This window comes from Bos taurus, chromosome 1, assembly GCF_002263795.3.
Source record: "Bos taurus isolate L1 Dominette 01449 registration number 42190680 breed Hereford chromosome 1, ARS-UCD2.0, whole genome shotgun sequence".
Taxonomy (NCBI): Eukaryota; Metazoa; Chordata; class Mammalia; order Artiodactyla; family Bovidae; genus Bos; species Bos taurus.
The window spans coordinates 60366755-60389125 of NC_037328.1; the positions used below are offsets into that span (position 1 = coordinate 60366755).

The window sequence follows — 22371 nt, forward strand, 5'->3', positions numbered from 1 at the left end:
CACTCCGGGACAGCATGGTAGGCAATGACACTATAGTGAATTCTGAGCGCTCACTTGCCTAGGTGTTTCTTTTCATGACTAAACCTTTTATTCCTCTCCTCTGATTCAATTTGCATGTGGAAAAAAGTTATTTGCAGCCTATGTTATTCTGTAACCTGATCAAGTGGTAAAAAGTTCACATTCTAGTCTCTTGCCTTCAGTACTAGGATGGTTCTACTGATGATCATATAAAACTAATTTTAAGTTTAAATTGCTTTGAGAATAAGAAATTGTGATCTAGTGAATATATGCCACTGTTTCAAAAGTGGAAGCTGTGTTTTCTACTCTTTCTGTTTAAAAAGAACTCAAGATTAATGACCATTTTCTGAATTCAAACCTTGAAGGCCTGGTATGTTCATTACTGATGCTGGACCACACACAGAGGGAATTGGATGTTATTTTGTAACTAGCATTTTGAATTCTCAAATCCTGAACAAACCTCACAGAGTGCTGGAACTCTTCTGTATTTTGTACAAGACCCTCATGGAATTTCCTGTTTAAACCCTTAACATACTCTTTGCCCCAAACCTACTGGTTTCCTGACCAAGCTTGAAATCTTGAGGAAACAAATAAACTTCCACAATACTTTTTTAAATCATAAAGTTTTTCACAGAGTCTCTCACAAAAACCTGAAAAACCAACATCTTTCAGAGCTCTTTGATGAAAACCTAGAGTGGGTGTGACTTGAATTTCCAAAGTACATCTACAAAAAGGCTGATTTAAGTTTGGCCAAGGAGAGGCACTGAGTTGGGAAAAGAACAACAGATATGCCAGTGATTCTGGAAGGCCAAAAGGACATTAATTTTTCTGTAAAATAATGTAGTCTCTCCTAAGTTCTTTACCAGGGAAAGAAAGGAGGCTTGGTTTGAATTTCCAGAGTACTGCTGATTGCTTAACTCCAAGTATGGTGCCTAGCACAAAATAAGTCATTCAATAAATATGTGTTGAATGCTGTGATTTGAAGGAAAAGAACATTGTTCCATCTCTCCTTTTTCTCCCCCACTTTTCTCTACAAAGGTTGAAAAAAATGATGAGGACCAAAAGATTGAACAAGATGGCATCAAACCAGAAGATAAAGCTCATAAGGCCGCGACCAAAATTCAGGCTAGCTTCCGTGGACACATAACGAGGAAAAAGCTCAAAGGAGAGAAGAAGGGTGATGCCCCAGCCGCCGAGGCGGAGGCAAATGAAAAGGATGAAGCCGCCGTCGCGGAAGGCACGGAGAAGAAGGAGGGAGAAGGCTCCACTCCGGCGGAAGCGGCCCCAGGCGCCGGCCCCAAGCCGGAGGAGAAGACCGGCAAAGCCGGCGAAACTCCTTCCGAGGAGAAGAAGGGGGAGGGCGCCCCCGATGCTGCCACAGAGCAGGCAGCCCCCCAGGCTCCTGCCCCCTCGGAGGAGAAGGCCGGCTCTGCTGAGACAGAAAGTGCCACTAAAGCTTCCACTGACAACTCGCCGTCCTCCAAGGCCGAAGATGCGCCGGCCAAGGAGGAGCCTAAACAAGCCGACGTGCCTGCTGCTGTCACTGCTGCTGCCGCCACCGCCCCTGCTGCAGAGGATGCTGCTGCCATGGCAACAGCCCAGCCTCCAACGGAGACTGCGGAGAGCAGCCAAGCCGAGGAGAAGATAGGTGAGCGACCTCCAGGGTCAGACGCCAAGATGGGGCGGGGCGGGGGGCGGGGGGCAGGCGGCCTATCCGGAAAGCCAGGCCACCTGTGCCATCAAGAGAGGGGAAAATTCTAGAAGGTATTTTCAGGAAATCAAGGGAAGCTGCGCTGACTTCCCCAAAGTGACAGGAGTTAACTCTGGCCACTTACATTCCCAAGTATCTCCAATCCTGAGCGAGAACTCAGGCAGGTCTGTGTAGCAGCCAGTACTAGACAGTCTGGCAATTGCCTTGTTACTTGAATTGGCATAAAAAGTAAAGCTAGGTAATCCTGGATGGGGGAAAAAAAAAAAACAACACAGCAACATTCTGTGTGTAGGATAGACTTCGTTTAATAAATTATTACGGAGACTACACATATTTTATGGATGGGAATTAGCTAATGTGATTATCTGGCTCTAGGAAGTGCCTGGTATAAATACAGCCAACTCCCTGTTGATTCAGATGATGTAGTTTGTGAATTGCCAGCAGCAAAAACATAATCTCAGACCACCTTTCCCTGTCCCACAATATGTTTCTGGGCATTCTCCCCACCATCAATTGGTGAACAGTGTACATATGTGTATGTACGCTCAGAGAATGTTAATCGTAACATTAATTGGGGTCAAACTAATTAGGAAAATAAGTCTGTTGATCTTGCCAAAAACAAAAGAAAACTCCCAAATATAGAACATGTTGTGAAGTCAAACAGAAATTATCATTTTATTATTGAAGATACTACCTTCTACCATACGCATACATGGTTGAGGGTTGACTCTGCTTATTAAAAGGTACTAGGTTCTCTTTGGTTTGGAGAGCTAACTTGGAGTTTTTTCACTATAATTGCCCAAAGAGCCTGTGAAGTATTGGAATAGGGCTTTCTCAGTGCAAGATAAATTTAAGGGAACTTCACCCCCAACATGACCTGCTCCTCACCCCAGCACATCCACAGCAGTGAAGGAGGTCAACAGTTTCCAAAGTCTTTCTCTGGCATGGTATGACACATAAATATCTTTCAGCCCCAAATCTTAAAGATAAACTTACTTCTGTGCCTGTTGAAAAAGTTGGGTTTACTCTTTTAAGATTTAGTGATTTAATGCATGTTGTGTCTAAGAACTCAGATTTGGACTGGACCACATTGTATCCTTGGGAAAGGAGTCTTGCCATCTGACCATTAGATTGAGAAAGTAATTACTGGACATTTGCCATGATATCCACTTCTCCACATTAGATACTGCAGGATGGCACAAGATTATTCTAGATATTTTCAGGTCTATGTCTTTCATCTTACTCCCTAAATTCTGTAAGAAGCCAGAGTGTATTAATCATTATTGTTATTAGCATTCTCTAACTTCAGATAAAGTGCACATCTCTTTCTACCAGTGACTCATTTTAAATCTTTATTCTAACTATATAACTGCCCCAGGGGCCACACCTTGAGGTTAAGAAGATGGGAATATTTCCCTGGAAAAGGTAAGGCATGTGATAATGATGGTTTTGGTTTTAATTTACTCAGCAAGACAAACCTTGTTAACTATTCTTCTTTAGGTGTAAGTTCTAGCCTTAGGCATGATGGCTGGAAGTCACATTGCATATGATAGACTATCTATTAGGTAATTTTCATATATCTTAGAAATTGATTATGATTTAAATATAGAAAATATTTGACACTGCTCAGATCATATTTTTAAACTGGGTTTTCTGAAGTTGTAAGTAAAGACAAAAGCATATAATGTGATGAGGTAAATGCTCATGATCTGGATTAATAGAAAGAATTGCTTGAATCAATGAAAAGTCTAAAAATAATATATTTTAAAGGAAGTTCGGTTTTATTATTTTTCAAGTTAGAATAATTCCAATGAATTAATAAAATATTTTAAGTAGTTACATGGTCAGTACATGTCACGTGATGAATGAAAACTGGACAGCATCAATTCCTAACTGGACAATTCAATTCTTAATCATTTGTTTACACATTCATATAGTCTTCCTACTGCCTTTCTTATGCCATTCACTTATTTTGTTAAAAATGAATCTGGTCAGTGAAAGCAAGTAGAGATCATGTACTGTCCTAAATTTTACAATTTCTGCTTGAAATATGTTTCAGTTAGTCTGAGTTTCATATGTACACTGAAAGGTAATTGATAAGTATAGATGAAGTTCAATTTGAAGCTAGTCACCAACGGCACTTTATTTTACATTGTTTCTGAGCTTAGGTAGGTATTGTCATCTTGGTTAGATCTTCAAATGCTGCCTGTAGTTTCTTCCTGGACTGATGTATCTATTAGCCTTGCCTGCTATAGGTGACAAGCACAGATTACCCGATATAGCAAGTCTCATGGAGTTGTAGAAACTAGAGGTGACAAGGAGATCCATCACAGCACATCAAGCCCAGATTCCCATGGGCCCTGCACCAAGTCTCCTCTGTGTCTTATTGGATTTCATTCTAATCCAGGATAAAAGAACAATATTCCTAATTGATCTCTACTGTCTGGGAATAGATGGCTACCCTGGGTTGCTTTAGGATTCTGTGACTGCCTGAAGGGGTGGAGAGAGCAATCTGAGAAGGTTGAGTGGGGTTGGGGGCAGAACAAGCCACAAGAGAGAGTCAAGATAAAAATTGCTGTCAGTGAAAGGGTCAAAATTTTGGATCAGTTTGATCACTTCTGCTGCTAAGTCATTTCAGTCGTGTCCGACTTTGTGCGACCCCATAGATGGCAGCCCACCAGGCTCCCCCGTCCCTGGGATTCTCCAGGCAAGAACACTGGAGTGGGTTGCAATTTCCTTCTCCAATGCATGAAATGAAAAGTGAAAGGGAAGTCCCTCAGTCGTGTCCGACTCTTAGCGACCCCATGGACTACAGCCTACCAGGCTCCTCCATCCATGGGATTTTCCAGGCAAGAGTACTGGAGTGGGGTGCCATTGCCTTCTCCGAGTTTGATCACTACTTTAGTACAAATGGAAATTCTTTCTAAATTATAAATGTTTGGTTTATTTTCCTACCTTTGTATTAGTGAGTTTATAACAGATGGATCTGTTGCAGTAGGACTTTTGGATTTTTTTAATCCTCCAACCATATCTTCCTATCTCTGCTTTGCCACTCTGCCTGCACATCCTCTGTATATCTAAGGCAAAAAATTTTCTGTGCATTTCTGATGATGATTCCTTTATAGCAGAAGGAGTGTTTATGTTATCTTTATGGCACTGTCCCCCTTCAGCCATAAGGAGAGCACCTTCAAGCCTCTTTTAATGACAGTGTCTCTGGTGTCTCTTCGATGGATAGAATCACTGTGCTCAGTGACTTTCAGGGAAAAGAATTGTCTTCTGTGTCTCGTCTTCTCCATGATAATCTGCTGACTTTCCCTGACAAAAGACGCCAACATTTCTTCTCTGACTATTCTAAGTGATGTCATACTACTAAGGGAACACATCCAGGAAGCTAGAAATTGAGATGTTGACTGAGTAACCTCCACAGGGTACTTGATTGTGGGATGTAGGATGTATTACTCTAGTTTATGCTACATTTTCTGTATGTTGAATTTGGCTGCATTTTGTTGTCACGGTCTCTTTACCTTTCTAATTGGGGTCATCAATAATGATCTAGGAACGAGAGGAGTTCTATTTATCATCCCTCTGAATAGAAATTCAGTGTCTTCCTACCTCTTTTCTTCCTTTTTCTGCCTCCTTCTTCCTTCCTTCCCTCCCTCTTTTCCTCTCTCTTTTTGTTCTTTCCTTTTTGCCTTTCATTTATATTAACTTTCTACCATACCAAGCATTAGGGTCACAAAGATGAATTAGCTATGGTTGCTGATCTTAAGGAGTTCTCATTCAGTAATGGAATGGGATGAAATTCAAGCAGTAATGTTGAAAACAATCACAGTAATCATCTCAACTCATTTGAACTCTACAAAAATATGTGGAGTACCTTTATATGTTAGTGCTCTGTGGGACAAAATATGGATGAGATAGCACTTCATGCAGTTGGGCTACATGCTAAAAAGTTTTTAGTAATATGTGTCTCTATAACCAAATTATTAGAAAAAGAATAACTACAAATTTTATAGTTTCTGAAACGATAATTAAGTGTAAAAAAAAAATGAAATACCCAATCCGTTTCTAGAATTGGAGAAAATTTTTTACATTCCCCAGAACAAAATGTTCTAAGGCCCAAGGTATCCATCCATAATAGTCTTAGCTCCCCAAAGGATAGGCTCACTTTCACAGCACTGTGTTACATGTGAGATTTCCCAAGGATGTTTACACTTACTTGGCAGGGTGCCTCAGAAGCAGTTTTGATTTGATATGTGGTTTCAACCACTTCCTAAATTTACACACAAGTCATAAAGAGTCAAAATTTGGGTTGTGAAAGTCCATAAATGCTGTCTATAAAACATGGGCACCCTGTTAGCTACTCAGTGACACGCTGCTTAAATACTGTTGAGTATTAAGCTTTAATGGCACACTTTTATATTGCTAGAGTAATCATTTTTATTGGCTTTTCTTGACAACAATCCCGTGGTATTTGATAACGTTTTTCTTTCTGCTTTTACATTCTGAAAATAGGAGCAAATTAAATGGATATATTGCCCATAGACACAGTGACAAAATAAGGGTCAAATTGATAGACCTGTAATCTTAACCTTAGCCTTGCAGTTCTTTACCTCTCTTTTATGTATTATCTCAATTCCTGCATTTTCTCATATCTTAACAGCTGTGACAATTTCTGATTATCGTCAAGAAATACCAACCAGGTCCTGGGACATTTCTGTGTCCTGTGCTCCCAGTAAGATAATGCTGAGGAGAGAATGTTGGACTCAAATAAGAAGACCAGGGCTCTAGCCTCAATATCTTTACTAATCAGACATGGGATACTAAGCAAGTCATTGCTTCTCTCTGGACTTCAGTTGTCTCATCTTTTAGAGAAGGGGCTAGGAGAGTTGGTTTCTTAAGGTTTTTTTCAAGGTTTAAACAATTAAGTGTCAGACCCTGTGCTATGTGGGGATTATTCCATTTAATCATCGGAACCATTCTGTAGTATAAGTGTTGTCATTTCCCATTCCCCTTTTGCAGTTGTGAAAATGGAAGTTTAGACATACTGAGGCACCTAATCATCATCAACAGATTGCAAGGGGCTAAACCAAGAGCTGAACTCTGACAGCCTGATTGCAGAGGTTATTTATTGAATCCTGACACCCAGGGAGAAATGAAGATGAGAGGAATGTCTAAGAGCCTTAGCTTCATGTCCTAATCTAAGACCACTCCATCATTTGTATAATTGGATGCTCAAACCTCTTGTCTGAGAATCATTACTGATCATATGTTTAGATGGGTACCCAATAACTAACCACACTCCTTGGTCACAACTTCCTTACTGCTCCATCACCCCAGAGTTGTTAGGAATATTACACTGGTTTTGAATCTTGAGTTCTTAGTTTAAAAATTCCTCAAGTACTGTTGGATTAGGCCTCAGAGAGCTTTGCTATGCTAAGTCACTTCAGTCGTTTCCGACTCTGTGTGACCCCATAGACGGCAGCCCACCAGGCTCCCCTGTCCCTGGGATTCTCCAGGCAAGAATACTGGAGTGTGTTGCCATTTCCTTCTCCAGCGCATGAAAGTGAAAAGTGAAAGTGAAGTCGCTCAGTCGTGTCCGACTCTTAGCGACCCCATGGATTGCAGTCTAACAGGCTCCTCTGTCCATGGGATTTTCCAGGCAAGAGTACTGAAGTGGGGTGCCATTGCCTTCTCCACAGAGAGCTTTAAGATCAGTTAAAAATTGACTGTTCTTAACAAGAATACTGCTTACTCCATTAAATATGCCAGGAGAGCTGAAATTTAGAAATTGAAGTTTTTGGAACTCAATCAGATTGAAAGTAGTTTCGTCTATTCTGGAAAATTCCTGCCCTAAATTTAGCTTATCAGAATTAATATCTTTTAAAATTCTTGTTTATATTTTGTTCCTCCCTTTTGGCAAGTGCATTTCCAAAGGATGCTGATACTTTATAACCAAAAAAGGGTAAAGAACTTAATAATTAGGACTGATCAGAGAACAATCACTATATCTTTAAACAAAGATTTAAGGTAAAAGATAAGAGATATATTTTAGAGTCAAGAAAATCATATTGTGATGTCTTTTATTTATTGCCCATTCTTTCATAGTTCATATTTAATAACTTCTACCAACAAAAGTCCATCTAGTCAAGGCTATGGCTTTTCCAGTGGTCATGTATGGATGTGAGAGTTGGACTGTGAAGAAAGCTGAGCACCGAAGAAATGATGCTTTTGAACTATGGTGTTGGAGAGGACTCTTGAGAGCCCCTTGGACTGCAAGGAGATCCAACCAGGCCATTCTAAAGGAGATCGGTTCTGGGTGTTCTTTGGAAGGAATGATGCTAAAGCTGAAACTCCAATACTTTGGCCACCTCATTCGAAGAGTTGACTCATTGGAAAAGGCTCTGATGCTGGGAGGGATTGGGGTCAGGAAGAGATGGGAATGACAGAGGATGAGATGGCTGGATGGCATCACTGACTCGATGGACGTGAGTGTGAGTGAACTCTGGGAGCTGGTGATGGACAGGGAGGCCTGGCGTGCTGCGATTCATGGGGTTGCAAAGAGTCGGACACGAATGAGCGGCTGAACTGAACTGATCACCTTATAAAAGGAGCCAATAAGCAGAAAAGCATGTATGTAATTCATTCCAATCTTAAATTGGTGAAAACTATATTTGGAACTGAAAATCAGTATTTCTTAAAATGAATATTTTTCAAATACTAATGCATATTCATCAAGTATTTTTTTCTCTACACACACACATGCACACACACATACACACTCAATTCCAAAGGGATTACAAGGAAAAGGAGGAAGAACCAAGAACAGGAAGAGTTACCTAGTCAGTCCATTTGGCTAAAAACAGAGAGAGAATAGAGTATCCATTTTAACGGACTAGGAAACATTGAGTGGATCATTACTCTTATTTTTTTCTCACAATCATAGGTTCATTAAATGAAGAATGAAAAGTTTTCTATAATCAGACATAAAAGCAAGGGAAGAAGGAAACTGATAGTGCTTCTTAAAGCTACAAGACTGGAGCCCTTGAAGGTCTCCCAAGACATATGGTTTACAGCATGCACAAAGAAGAGGGAAAGGTTTAAAAGGATGTGGAAATTTTGCCAACCCTTACTTGTGTTTGAATTTTGTACCATAAGAAAATAACTTAATCAGGTGCTGAATTTCGGACCAATTCATGTCATCAAGAACATTTGAATCATTGCCTTCTTCAAAAATGTCTCCAGCCAGTTATTAATCTCATAGTGATAAAGCTTGGCTCTTTAAGTAACTAATTTATTTTGAGGCTTGTTTAAAAGAATTGCCCATAAACTTTTTTCACAAGGATGATGAATAGCATCAGGTTTTTAATAGATCCAGTATCTTGTGGGAAGTATATAGTACAAGTGCTCTGTATTTTTAGCACAAGAGACTAAACACAATCTTAAATTAAGAGAACTGGATTCGTGTTCAGATCATATTGATTTCAGGCCAGGTTGTCTGCCCTCTGAGCCTAGGTCTAACACCTGCAAAGTCAATGCTTTCAGCTAGGTCTTCTCTGCCTTCTCACTTCAAAAGGCATGTGTGCAGTGGTAGACTAAAGAGACATCTGGAAGAGTAGCAACCATTTTCTAACTCAACCATTCTCTCTTCCCTGCAGGGCCTTGTTTTCTAAACTATTAGATAGTGGGTTTAGGGGGCAGGGCAGTCACAATAACTGGATCTTTGACCATCAGTGAAATTGGCTAACAGGCCCAAGTATTTGGAATTGGGCTATTGTTCATCCCAAGAAAAGATAGTGTAGATGTTACACAAGTTAGATGTGGTTACTCAGCAGTTCTCACATGTATTTTCAATTTTTGAATCACAAATTATAAGATGGTGGAAGATAAAATATTTTGGTTCAATCATCTCACACCATTCTATTTGGAATGGAAAATGCAATATCTTCAGGGATAAAGGAAGTAACCTAGGAAGGCTACATGTCTTTCCTTATGAATCAGGTTCAATACTAATGTTCTTTTCTGTAGGCATATATGTAGTCAAGTAAGTCCTGAGGCTAGTTCTTGGTTTTTATTCTTTCTAGTATAAGTTGGTAGAATCTTTTGGATTTCAGAATAGAAACCAGAAACCATTAACCTAAATGATCTGTTCTGTGTGTGTCTCTTAGAGTGAAGATGAACAGTTTTAGAGCCCTGCTAGAATATTCTCTTTGGGGTATGAAAAAGTGAAGAATATAATTTAGATATACTTTAGCACTGTCTCCATGCCTGTAGCATATTCTTCTGCCAATTCACAAGTACATATGTAGACATACAAAGACATGCACACATACACACAGATCCAGTATGTAGGAAAGGTCTCCCAAGAGTTTAGGCCATTGGAGAAAATCTAGAAGAACAATGAACTACATATTTTTTCACTCTTCAGGCCAGCAAGAAGTGGGGAATGGCTCCAGGCACATCTCTCTATCCCTAGGAAGGGGTATGTACAGAGTGAAGTTCTTTTCTATCCTGGTTGTGTTATTGAGATGTGTTTGTGAGTCTATATTGAGATGGGGAGAGTTAGGCATTAGTACTAAGGCACCCTATGATGAAATTACTGTGGGTGACAGTTAAAGTCCTGCTTAAGCTGGTTAGGCTTCCCTGGTGGCTCAGGTGGTAAAGCGTCTGCCTAAAATGTGGGAGACCTGGGTTCAATCCCTGGGTCAGGAAGATCCCCTGAAGAAGAAAATGGCAACCTGCTCCAGTACTCTTGCTTGGAAAATTCCATGGATGGAGGAGCCTGGTAAGCTATAGTCTATGGGGTTGCAAAGAGTCGGACATGACTGAGCAACTTCACTTTCTTTAAGCCGATTAGGGAGAGGTGGTTCCAGAAGACTTCTTGGTGTAGAGTTTCCACTGCTGGATCTTAAAGGACAAGATGTATCTAATAAAAAGGGATACTTTTATTTTTAAAAACTTGAGAAACCACCTTTCATTCAAATTAACACAAAAATACAAATAATTGTATTTAAGTCATAACTTAGCAATTGCTTTGGAGAAGGAAATGGCAACCCACTCGAGTATTCTTGCCTGGAGAATCCCATGGAAGGAGAAGCCTGGTGGGCTACAGTTCATGGGGTCACAAAGAGTCGGACACGAGTGAGCAACTTCTTCACTTTGAAGATTAACCCTCAGTGGAAAAAGTAGCTCCATCATTTGTATTGATTATTGTTGAATCTCTTGCACTTATGGAAAGTGTCAGTTGCTCAGTCATGCCTGACTCTTTGCGACCACATGGACTGTAGCCCACCAGGCTCCTCTGTCTTTGGAGTTCTCCAGGCAAGAATACTAGAGTGGGTTGCCATTTCCTTCTCCAGGGGATCTTCCTTACCCAGGGATCAAACGCAAGTCTCTTGCATTGCAGACATATTGTTTACCATCTGAGCCACCAGGGAAGCCCATCTTGCACCTATAGCAATGGGAAATAGAAGGTAACCGATAAGTATTTGATGAATGAGTTAAGAATGAATGAACAGTGTTATCATAGTAAAAGTCCTAAACTGACCTAAAAGACTAGTTTCTAACCTCAACCCAATTATAACTTTAAGCACACATATAAATTGCCTAAAACTGTTGGACAGAGTGCTTCCAAATCATTACCATTTATAAAATAGCTCGATGGTGCCTGTTACGATACATCACAACTTATTTGCAGATTTTAAGTGACAAAGGGAGGCAGACACTTGCTCAAACAGAAAGCTGTGCTGCTGTCCACCTGTCTTTTATTTTGGAAGCTGAATACACAGGCTCCCTGGAAAGTTTTGTTGTTATTCAGGGTCATACGTCATCCTCAAGGTAGCCAGAATTCATACCACTTAGGGCTTTAGAGACCAATGTGAGCATTTTGCATTATGTTCAGGAACATATTGAAGACTAGAGGAAACCAAAGCTACTCCCTCCTGAAAGCAGTTGATTAATTTCATTCCAGCCCCATGAGTGACCTGTGTGTGACTCTTGCCAGTGTGTGACAGGTACACCCAGGGAAGGAATGATTTGCCAGGTCCCTTGGCTTCTTTCCTCATCTGACATGTTTAAGTCATCTTTGCAAGGTGTTAAGAGTCTACCGAACCTGCTGTGCCCCAGCTATAGGCTGAATTGTTAATATGTTCCCAAACCAACAGTGTTGGGACAGAGACCAGAAAATCGGCTTTCCCATTCCTGTTACTGATTCTCCTTTGCCAGAGGAGTGTAAACATAATTTGCCTACAGCTCATGAGCCATTCAGACTGCATACCACAGGGAGGTTGGACTGGGAGGCAGAATAGTTTTGCCCCTGCATGTAACTTGCAGCAACTCTCATGTATTTGATAAAAAGACAGGAATGGCTTGTCTTTGTGAAACTGTCTCTTATTCATTTTAAAGGGCTAAGAAAGACCAGGGTTTAGCGGTGTGGTTGCAGTATTCTCAGATCCTTTGAGAAAGAAAAGCAGGTGGATTCTTTACCACTGAGCCACCTGGAAAGCCCTGAAACAATATCAGTTCCCCCAAAAATGTATTGATATAGAAACACATAAATATCAACTAATAACTCTCACATACTTGTATACATATGTAAGTAAGGCCTTGAGAACTAAATTTAACATGTGTTGTGATTTCTGTTATGGATTGCACACTTATTATAAAGGTTAAGAAAAATGATAAAGTTTAGAATTATAATAATAACTGCTGAAGAGATGGATGGATATATTTTCCTCAAAAGTGTGATATGAATTGAAAGACCTTTTATCTTTTTAGAGATGAGTTCAGCATTTGGATTGAATTGTGATCTTGGTTAACTTTTCTAACTTCTAATGTAGAGGAATGGTTGCCTCCTTCCTTTCCTCAAATTTTTAGTGCAAATGATGCTTTTAATTCTAGGCAGAGCATTGTGAAACAATGAATTCATAGACAGCAGGAGCAGAATAGGAAGTCATTTTTGAAGAGTGAAGCTTTCAAAATTCTTAGCTGGGCATCATTTGTTCAGATAACTGTTTTATATATATATACATACATATATATGTTTCAGTTCAGTTCAGTTCAGTCACTCAGTCATGTCCGACTCTTTGCAACCCCATGAATCACAGCACGCCAGGCCTCCCTGTCCATCACCAGCTCCCGGAGTTCACTGAGACTCACGTCCATTGAGTCAGTGATGCCATCCAACCATCTCATCCTCTGTCATCCCCTTCTCCTCCTGCCCTCAATCTTTCCCAGCATCAGGGTCTTTTCAGATGAGTCAGCTCTTCACATCAGGTGGCCAAAGTATTGGAGTTTCAGCTTCAACATCAGTCCTTCCAATGAACACCCTGGACTGATCTCCTTTAGAATGGATTGGTTGGATCTCCTTGCAGTCCAAGGGACTCTCAAGAGTCTTCTCCAACATCACAATTCAAAGGCATCAGTTCTTCGGCACTCAGCTTTCTTTATAATCCAACTCTCACATCCATACATGACCACTGGAAAAACCATAGTCTTGACTAGATGAACCTTTGTTGGCAAAGTAATGTCTCTGCTTTTTAATATGCTGTCTAAGTTGGTCATAACTTTCCTTCCAAGGAGCAAGTGTCTTTTACTTTCATGGCTGCAATCACCATCTGCAGTGATTTTGAAGCCCCCCAAAATAAAGTCTGCCACTGTTTCCACTCTTTACCCATCTATTTGCCATGAAGTGATGGGAGTGGATGCCATGATACTAGTTTTCTGAATGTTGAGCTTTAAGCCAATTTTTTCACTCTCCTCTTTCATTTTCATCAAGAGGCTCTTTAGTTCATCTTCACTTTCTGCCATAAGGGTGGTGTCATCTGCATTTCTGAAGTTATTAATATTTCTCCTGGCAATCTTGATTCCAGCTTGTGCTTCCTCCAGCCCAGCGTTTCTCATGATGTACTCTGCATATAAGTTAAATAAGCAGGGTGAGAATATACATCCTTGACGTACTCCTTTTCCTATTTGGAACCAGTCTGTTGCTCCATATTCAGTTCTAACTGGTGGAGATGGTGCCTGACCTGCATACAGATTTCCAAGAAGCAGGTCAGGTGGTCTGGTATTCCCATCTCTTTCAGAGTTTTCCACAGTTTATTGTGATGCACACAGTCAAAGGCTTTGGCATAGTCAATAAAGCAGAAATAGATGTTTTTTCTGGAACTCTCTTTTTCCATGATCCAGTGGATGTTGGCAATTTGATCTCTGGTTCCTCTGCCTTTTCTAAAACCAGGTTGAACATCTGGAAGTATACTAACACCCCCTCCCCCCAATTAGGGCCGATCTGGTTGAGGATGGTAGAGGGAAACGGTGATGGCAGGAGAGATCCAGAGCCCCTCTTCTGCTTCTGTTCCTTCCATCTAAATGGACCTTCTCTGGCCTCTGAAGTATAGTTTGAAAAATACAAATTTAAGGAATTTCTCTGGTATTAACTTTCTACACATGGACAGCAAAATGGTCAAGTGAGATCTGAACCTGTCATTCTCACTGTCATGGTCTTCGCAATGAGTATGAATAACTGCAGCTACACTAATTAGGTAGTAGAATACGTGTATTATTTAGAAGATGAACAGAAACTCCTCCAGTATTATAGTCCAATTGTTTAGTCATAGATAGGATTAGTCTGTGTAACCTCCAGGCAGGATGTTAGGTACATTAAAGTACATTCTACTTTGGTTCCAAATTTATTTTTAAAATAAGAAACCCAAGTTTTATTTTCTAAAGCCTTGTTTTAAAACCATAAACCAGTGAATGTTGAATTGTCTCCCTTGGAGCCCTGAAATTCCAGGGAGTAGGACCTCAGAGTGGTATCTGGGAATTAGGTTGTTTCACAGTGGCCAGGTTGGTGGGCACTGGGTCCTCCACCATCCCACAATTCTCTGTTCTTCCATTAGTTCTGGATCTTAGTAAAACTTTGGCATTTTAATTAATAATAACTGAAAATTACTATAGTAAACTTACGGCTAATTTCAAAAGTCCTTGAGTTTTGGCATGATTAAAAATCAACTGCACATAATTCAGAACTCATTTTTCATTCAGGCATCCACTCTATACTCAGCTTCAATTGTTTGTTTTATAAACAGATGATCTTCCCAGATATAGGACTTGTTCAAATTCTGTTTGCATTCAAATGGGAATTGTTCAAATTCTATAAAAATTTGTTTCTTATGCAAATTGTTAAAAAATGGAAGTTGGATGACTCATGCAAGGTTACTAACCAAGACTAAATAAAATTTCTACATCCGTAGCTTCTGAGTCTTTAACAAAAAGAAACACACTAATAATGCAATAAAATTTTTTAGTTCTACTCCAATTTGCAACATAATTGTATAAACAAAGCATTTTCTCTGATGAGATACCACTTAAGGAATTCTATCCATGTAATTTTGAAATATTCACAAAAATAAGATTACTAGAAAGCCAAAGCCCAAAATCTGTCTCAAGAATTCTAAAAAATCTGTCACCTTTCTTTCTTCCATTCCTCAGTCCCAGTGAATGCAACAGGGTCAGTTTTATTTAACTCCAGAGATGAGCATCCTGAATGTCATTTGAATGCTTAAAGTCGTGTAGTGAAACAGCCCAGCTGGCTAAAGAGGAATCGATCCAGTAATGGCAAGACAGGCTTAGGGTTGAATGGGCTTGGCTTCTTATAATTTCTAACAGATGACTTGAAGACCACTCATATAAAACTACAAACTTATATCTGTCCAAACAAATACCTTGCCTTATACCTTCCAGTGCTTACCTCTGGAATGGAATCTAGATTATAACCATGACCTGCAAGGCCCCACATGATCTGACTTCTGCATCTGCCTCTAATCATATGTCCTAGTCTGCCCTTCTTCACTCTTCTCCAGCCATCCCACATTCCCTGGGGTCTCTTGAACACGCTGTTTGTTCCTATCTTAGGGCCACTGCATTTGCTTTCTGCCCCAATCTTTCCATAGCTTCCTCTTCACCTTGAAGTCTCCATTTGGATCTTACTTGATCAAAGAAGACTTTCCTGACCATTTGACCAGAATAGCACCTCCTCTGCCAGCCCCATCAGTTCTACCCAATTTGTGTTCTTCCCATCACTCTCGGTGCCTAGAATGAATGATTTATCTATCTCTCACTACACTTTCCATTCCCTGAAGGCAGGGACATGGCATTCTTCAGCACAACATCCCCAGTGCTCAGAATGGACCCCTGCATGTAGAGAGCCCTCGATGGATGTCATTGATCAACTATTTTTTTAGTATTTATTTTATTGTTTATTTATTTGGCTGTGTCAAGTCAGTTGCAGCGTTGTGCATGTGAACTCTTGCACTGTTCACACTTCTCTTTACTTGTGGCACGTGGGCTCAGTTGCCCTGCATCATGTGGGACCTTAATTCCCCGACCAGGAATCAAACCCATGTCCCCCACATTGGAAGACAGATTCTTAACCACTGGAACACTAGGGAAATCTCTTGGTTGATTATTCATAGGAATTTTACCTATGGAAAGATTTATCCTTGTAAGCAGCTTTAGAGAGGGAAAAGCATCATTTTAGTTTTCAAATTTGAAGACCCACCAAAAACTAAGAATCTTTTAGACAAGGGTCCAACTTTCTTGCTCACAGAGAAACTCTCATAGACTTTCTAAATCAGCATCCTCTATTCCATGACCTGTCATCCAGGCACCAGCCAGTCTGCATCTGGAGGAGAGTGTTTAGCTCAGAAGGGAAATTGGTCTGAATATAAAAAGGAGTCGAGACCCTTAGGAAGAGAACCAGGTGAGGTGTGGTGGGGACTGTACATTTGAAGAGAGAGCAAGGAGGAAGTAGCAGGGAGGATGAATGAGGCAGACAATGGGTGAGGAAAAAAGGAGAAGAAAACTACTGATAGACGCGTTCCGGAAGTGGAAACATCAGAGGATTCAGGAAGAGTAAGAAAGGAAGTAGAGAAAGAAGAGAAGGTAGAAATGAGAAAAAGAAAGCAGGAGGCGTGGGAGAGGCAGGACGGGAGGGGCAGTGATGGGCCCGCAGAGGAGAGGTATGAGAGCTGTGGATGCCCTCCAGCCCTGCTGCCAGCACACCCTCTGCAGTGGATGGTCCCATTTACCTTACTCTCTGGTAAAAGGATATGGTTTTGAAGGTGCCTTCCCTCTCTAGCACTCTCTCTTCTCCACTTCACAAATCAGTCTGTTCATTTGCTCAGTCGTGTCCGACTCTTGTGGCCCCATGGACTTCAGCATACCAGGCTTCCCTATCCATCACCAACTCCAGAGCGTACTCAAATTCATGTCCATCACATCAGTGATGCCATCCAACCATCTCATCCTTTGTCATCCCCTTCTCCTCCCGCCTTCAATCTTTCCCAGCATCAGGGTCTTTTCCAATGAGTTGGTTTTTCGCATCAGGTGTTTCGCATTGGAGTTTCAGCTTCAGCATTAGTCCTTCCAATGAATATTCAGGACTTATTTCCTTTAGGATTGACAGGCCCTAAAGGCCTGCTTCACAAATAGCAGGCCCTAAAAGGACCCCCTGGCAAATGGATTTTCTGTCTCCAAGAAGATCTAAGTGGCAGATGGGGCCCAGCTCCCCAAGGAGAAAGCCATTCCCCTCCCCACCCCCAAGGTTCACTATTGTTCAGTCCTTCAACATCATCAGTCCCCAGCCAGCATAGCCTCAGCAAAGGGAGAGGGGCCGCCCCAGCCTGCTTCTAGGCAGGAAAAGGAAAGGCGGGGTGAGCTTTACTGCCCCACAAGTTTAAATGGAAATCTTTCATCCTAATACATTCTGGATTCCAAGCATTTTTTCAAAAACTGTTTTTACTTAGAATGCCTCATAGGGAAACAGTTTTGGAATTGTGTTACCCTGAGTTCTCACTCTGTGGCTTTCATAATGTGTTTATGAAACACGTCCAGTTTCTTTATGTCCAGTTTATGTCCAGTCTCTTTATTTATAAGATGGAGATAACAACACCATCCTCAAACAGAGGATGTGAGGATTTAAAAATGTAACCTTGTTAAAGAATCTGTTACAGAATAAGTTTTCAAAGAACATTGTTTTGCTTCATCTTTTTTTCTGGTAATCTGAAATAAGTAGTTCTCATACTCCCCTCTCCTCATATGGAAATTCTCTGGGCCGATCTTCAACTTGGAGATGGCAAAAACAAGGATCTTCTATCATCTTTTCATTCATAAAATTGTTAGTGGAAGAGATTCTTTCATCAAGTAAATAAAGAACCACCACCTTTTTTCTTTTCATTTTGGTGACCCAAAGTAAAATATTTCAAGGAGTATAAAATACTACAAAACGAAAGTGTGTTACCTGATGGATACTGTAACAGTAGACAGAATCGCAACAGCAATGGATGTAGCCACCTCTCTTCCTTAAAGGATTGCCATACAAGGGAAGGATCACAGGTGTTGGAATTGGACCTACTTTCATTTGAATGAGGAGGCTTCCCTGGTGTCTCAGTTGGTAAAGAATCTGCCTGCGATGTAAGAGACCTGAGTTTAGTCCCTAGGTCAGGAAGATCTCCTTGAGAAGGGAATGGCTACCCACTCCAATATTCTTGCCTGGAGAATCCCATGGATAGAGGAGCCTGACAGGTTACGTACAGTCCATGGAGTCACAATGAGTGGGACACCACTGAGTGACTAACACTTTCACTTTTCAAATGTTTGAATTAAAGGCCTGATCTCTAACCAGCTTTATGTCACCAACTCAACATCAGTTTTGGTATCTATAAGATAATACAATATCTTCATTGCTGAACTTGGTAGTTGCTAGTACTAAATCGATCACATGTAAGGACCTACTGTGGTGTTTTATTGAATACATGGCGTCTAATAGAAAGTCATCACTGCTTCTGGTTAAGGGCCTACTATGGTATTTTACTGAACACATGTGCATGCTAAGTTGCTTCAGTCATGTCTGACTCTGTGTGACCCTTCCTCAGCAAAGGGAGAGGGGCTGCCCCAGCCTGTCCTCTGTCCATGGGATTCTACAGGCAAGAATACTGGAGTGGGTTGCCATGCCTTCCCAACCCAGGGGTTGAACCCACCTCTCTTACATCTCCTGTGTTTGCAGGTGGGTTCTATACCACTAGTGCCACCTGAGACGCTTTGGTGTCTATGAAATAATATAATATCTTAGTTGCTAGACTTGGTAGTTGCTGGACTACATAGATCACATGTAAAGGGCCTACTATGGTGTTTTACTGAACACATAGTAAGTGTCTAATAGAAAGTCATCATTGCTTCTGGTTCTTTTCAACTGAAGCTATTGAGAAACTTTATTTTTTTCCTTGGCTCTACTACTGACTTTATAAAGGAAGTTAATGAGCAAATAGGATGTATACTATGGCCAACAAGAGAGACACATAATGATTTGCAGTCCTTCTGGGAGTCAGAGACTGTTCTATTTGGCCTACCTTGTAGCTCAGCAAGATTACCAAGTCCTTACATTATCAGTAATGATGGAGCTTCCACCAGGTAGTGATGTTAGGATTAATTTAGGCTCCATATAATTGGTCCCTGGGAAACTGCAATCTAGGGATTCAATAGAAGATGGTGGGGTCCGTTAAGGGAAATAATTAATACACTCTTTCTAGGTAGATACCAACTATAAACTGTCACATCTTGGATTTCAGTCTTACAAACTTAGACCTAAAGGGTAACTTAGAAATCTAGATATGGGAACTGGGTGAACTTCAGCAGGTTCCTTCAATCCCCTGAAATTATTTGCAACGTATTATACTGGATGTGAATATGCATGATATTCTGGTATCCTCCTCTTTCATCAAATATTCAGCTGGGACCATGACACAAGAAGATTAAGATCCACCATACTCATACACACTCCAGGAGAAGTTATATTGTTGTGTGTTTTAATGAAAGCTGAAACGTGCCCCAGAATCCAGCTTGCATGGTCTGTCCATGGTCTCACATTGAGTTCAAATTAGAATAGAGGAAATAAACCCAGAAGTCCCAAAGACTTTATTTATTTATTAATATGCATAATTCCAATACCACACAAGGCACTGTGTGGTGCATAAAAGTGAATATCTGTTATCATGGAAGTTATAATCTGTCTGAGAAAGAAAAGTGACCTTAAAAGGGTAAAAATTCAGGGCCAGTCAAGAACATTGTAAGTAAGTGCCAGCTTGCAGGCTGCAGTCTGTAATTGCAAAGAAAGGAATTCCAAGGTTGGGATGATGGGTAGTGTCCGAAGGAAAGACAGAAACATCACTATGGCATATCAGTGAAGATGCTGGCCCAACACCTCCTGTCAGTGTGCGGAAGGTAGGGTGTGCTGAACCTGCTTATTATTAGAAGCCTGAAAGTGGTTAGAGGATTTCACTCGTACTATCACAGTTAATGGAAGGTGAATAGAGGGTGGTTGAAGTTTTTACTTTATTATATTATTTTTGCTTCAAGAATGACTCTGATGTTTCTATAAGGTTTACACACAAATAGTCTATACTTACTAATAATTTTAGCTTATTCGTAAAAGTGGCTTCAATGAACAGTCTTGAGACTGAGCTTTTAATCATTTTAGAAGGACTGAATAATAAAAAGTAATTTCAGGACAACTTAAAAATAGAACCCAGTCACAATAGGCTGTTCCAACCATGAGGCATCGCTTTATCACTTGCCTGCAGCCCTTTCTTCCTGGAGAGCGGTTCGACTTTGACTTTCACCCAGGCTCGCCGGCTGGGAACAGAATTACGCTGGTGCCCTCTGCTGGGAGGAGATGGGAAGTTCAGCAGGAAACAATGGTGCCCTGGTCTTTGCACAGTAGGGCCTGAGTGGGTGATTCAGGGCCCACAGCAGCCTCTAGGCTGGATTCGTTCAATGCTGTTTACACGCCTCCCAGTCAGGTACGCTCTGGCATCATGCCCAAATTCATTTACAAGGATTAATTAGATTTTTATTGTAAGGAGATTGTCAGCTAATTAAAAAAAAAAATTCAAGGAAACTGTCCCCCTTTACCCTGACAATTTTCGAACTGGAGCCTCCTTTCACTGAACAGAGTACCGTGACTTATGGTGGGAGGTGGCCATCTTGCTACTCAACACTACCTCTTGAGAGGCCAGTGAGAGACTCTAAGGCCATTTTTTAATCGTGTTCAATTATTGTTTTCTTTTAGAGGCAGGGAAAGCACATTGATATTCATCGCTGATTTCTTGGCTCAGATCATCAGAATTAATGCCATGGTGTTAAATTAGATTTAGAGTGTCTACTCTGGTGTTCCTTTGGTACACTGCTCAGCTGATTTTTGGCTAGAGGTGAAAAAAACATTCACTTGCAATTAGGAACTGGATAGGGGAGTGCTGAGAAGGAACGCAAAAGTGAGAAGAGTTTTAAATTCTCCTGTGTGCAAATTGGAGGTGAACTTCTAAAATAAAATGATGGGTGTGAGGGAAGAGAGGATGGTTTGAAATGATTGTTTCCAACATTCCACTTTTATTTTATTATTTTTTAGGATCAATAGCACGGACATGGAGGTCTGCCTGTGGTTTCCATAACAACATGGCTTATTGAAAGACGGCAGGCTCCACAAATCCCCAATTATCAGCCTTGCAGGGCTTATTAATGGAGCTGAGGATCCCAGTGAGGCAGGCAGCTCATTGCTGGCACGTGCCTGGTGGCCTGGCAGGAGGGTGGAGGAGATGGGAAAGGGAGCTGCATGGTGAGACAGCAGCCATTTGTTCCCCTGTCACTTCGGGGGCTGCGGCCATACAGGAGGCTCTGTGAGCGTCCCTGGAAGCCTTGAGTGGTGGTGGCTGCTGTTGCAGAAATCGAAGTGGAGATTGTTCTTTCCAGTCCCGCCCCAAAAGCCATCCGTCTGGAATAAATCCATATGAATATATCACACGCCCTGTATGTTTATTGAGCTCCTATAATTAATTGAGGCTTCCTCACAAAGACAATGGTGACTCTATATTACTAATATTAACTCAAGCCTTAATTAACATGTGAAGCCAACCTAATGCATATTAGATAGCTTTGAATTATTCAGGCTTTGGTCTGGTGTTCGCTTATTAAGTCCTCACCATAGAGTAACTGCAATAGCAATAGTAATAACTGATGATGATAACAATATAAATAACACTTAATTGTCAGGCTCTCTACTAAATGCTCTATGTGGAGTTTCTTGTTTAAGCCTCATAAGAACCCTACAATGCGCAGTATCATTGTCCTTTTACGGAAGTCAGAGAACTTAAAAGATATCTTAAGTCACGTGGTTAGTGAGTGTGACTATATCAGGCTCTTATTTCTGTTGCACATAATTATTTTTATTCTCCCCTTTCATTTAACTTGGGTGTCCTCAAGACAAAAAGGGGACAGCACGTTTATAGTAAGTTCTGTGTTCCCTAGTGTGATTGGGGAATGGAGCATTCTGGCTAATCAAATGTTTTGATTCATAATTGCCATCATGTCATTATTGAATTTTCAATTAGAAAAGGTTTGGGATATAATAAAACATGTACAACATTAAAAGTATAGTAATCATAGTCATAAAATGCTTCAGGACCACTATTACAAATGTCAATTTTTACTGCAATGCAGAAGTGTTAGTTGATAAAGATGTCTGTTTGACAGCATGCCAGATGAACTGCTTTTGTAACATGGAGATATCAATGTCTTAACACTGAATTTTATAT

At 40.7% G+C, this 22371-nt stretch overlaps 1 protein-coding gene across 1 annotated transcript in view; it reads left to right on the forward strand.

Moving 5' to 3' along the window:
• The window catches only part of GAP43 (growth associated protein 43), a 101103-nt gene that overhangs the window by 60080 nt on the left and 18652 nt on the right, over positions 1 to 22371 (forward strand). Inside the window, exon 2 of the mRNA NM_203358.2 lies at positions 1057 to 1666. Coding sequence (NP_976234.2) covers positions 1057 to 1666 — 610 coding nt within the window. The remainder of the gene's footprint in view (positions 1 to 1056; positions 1667 to 22371) is intronic.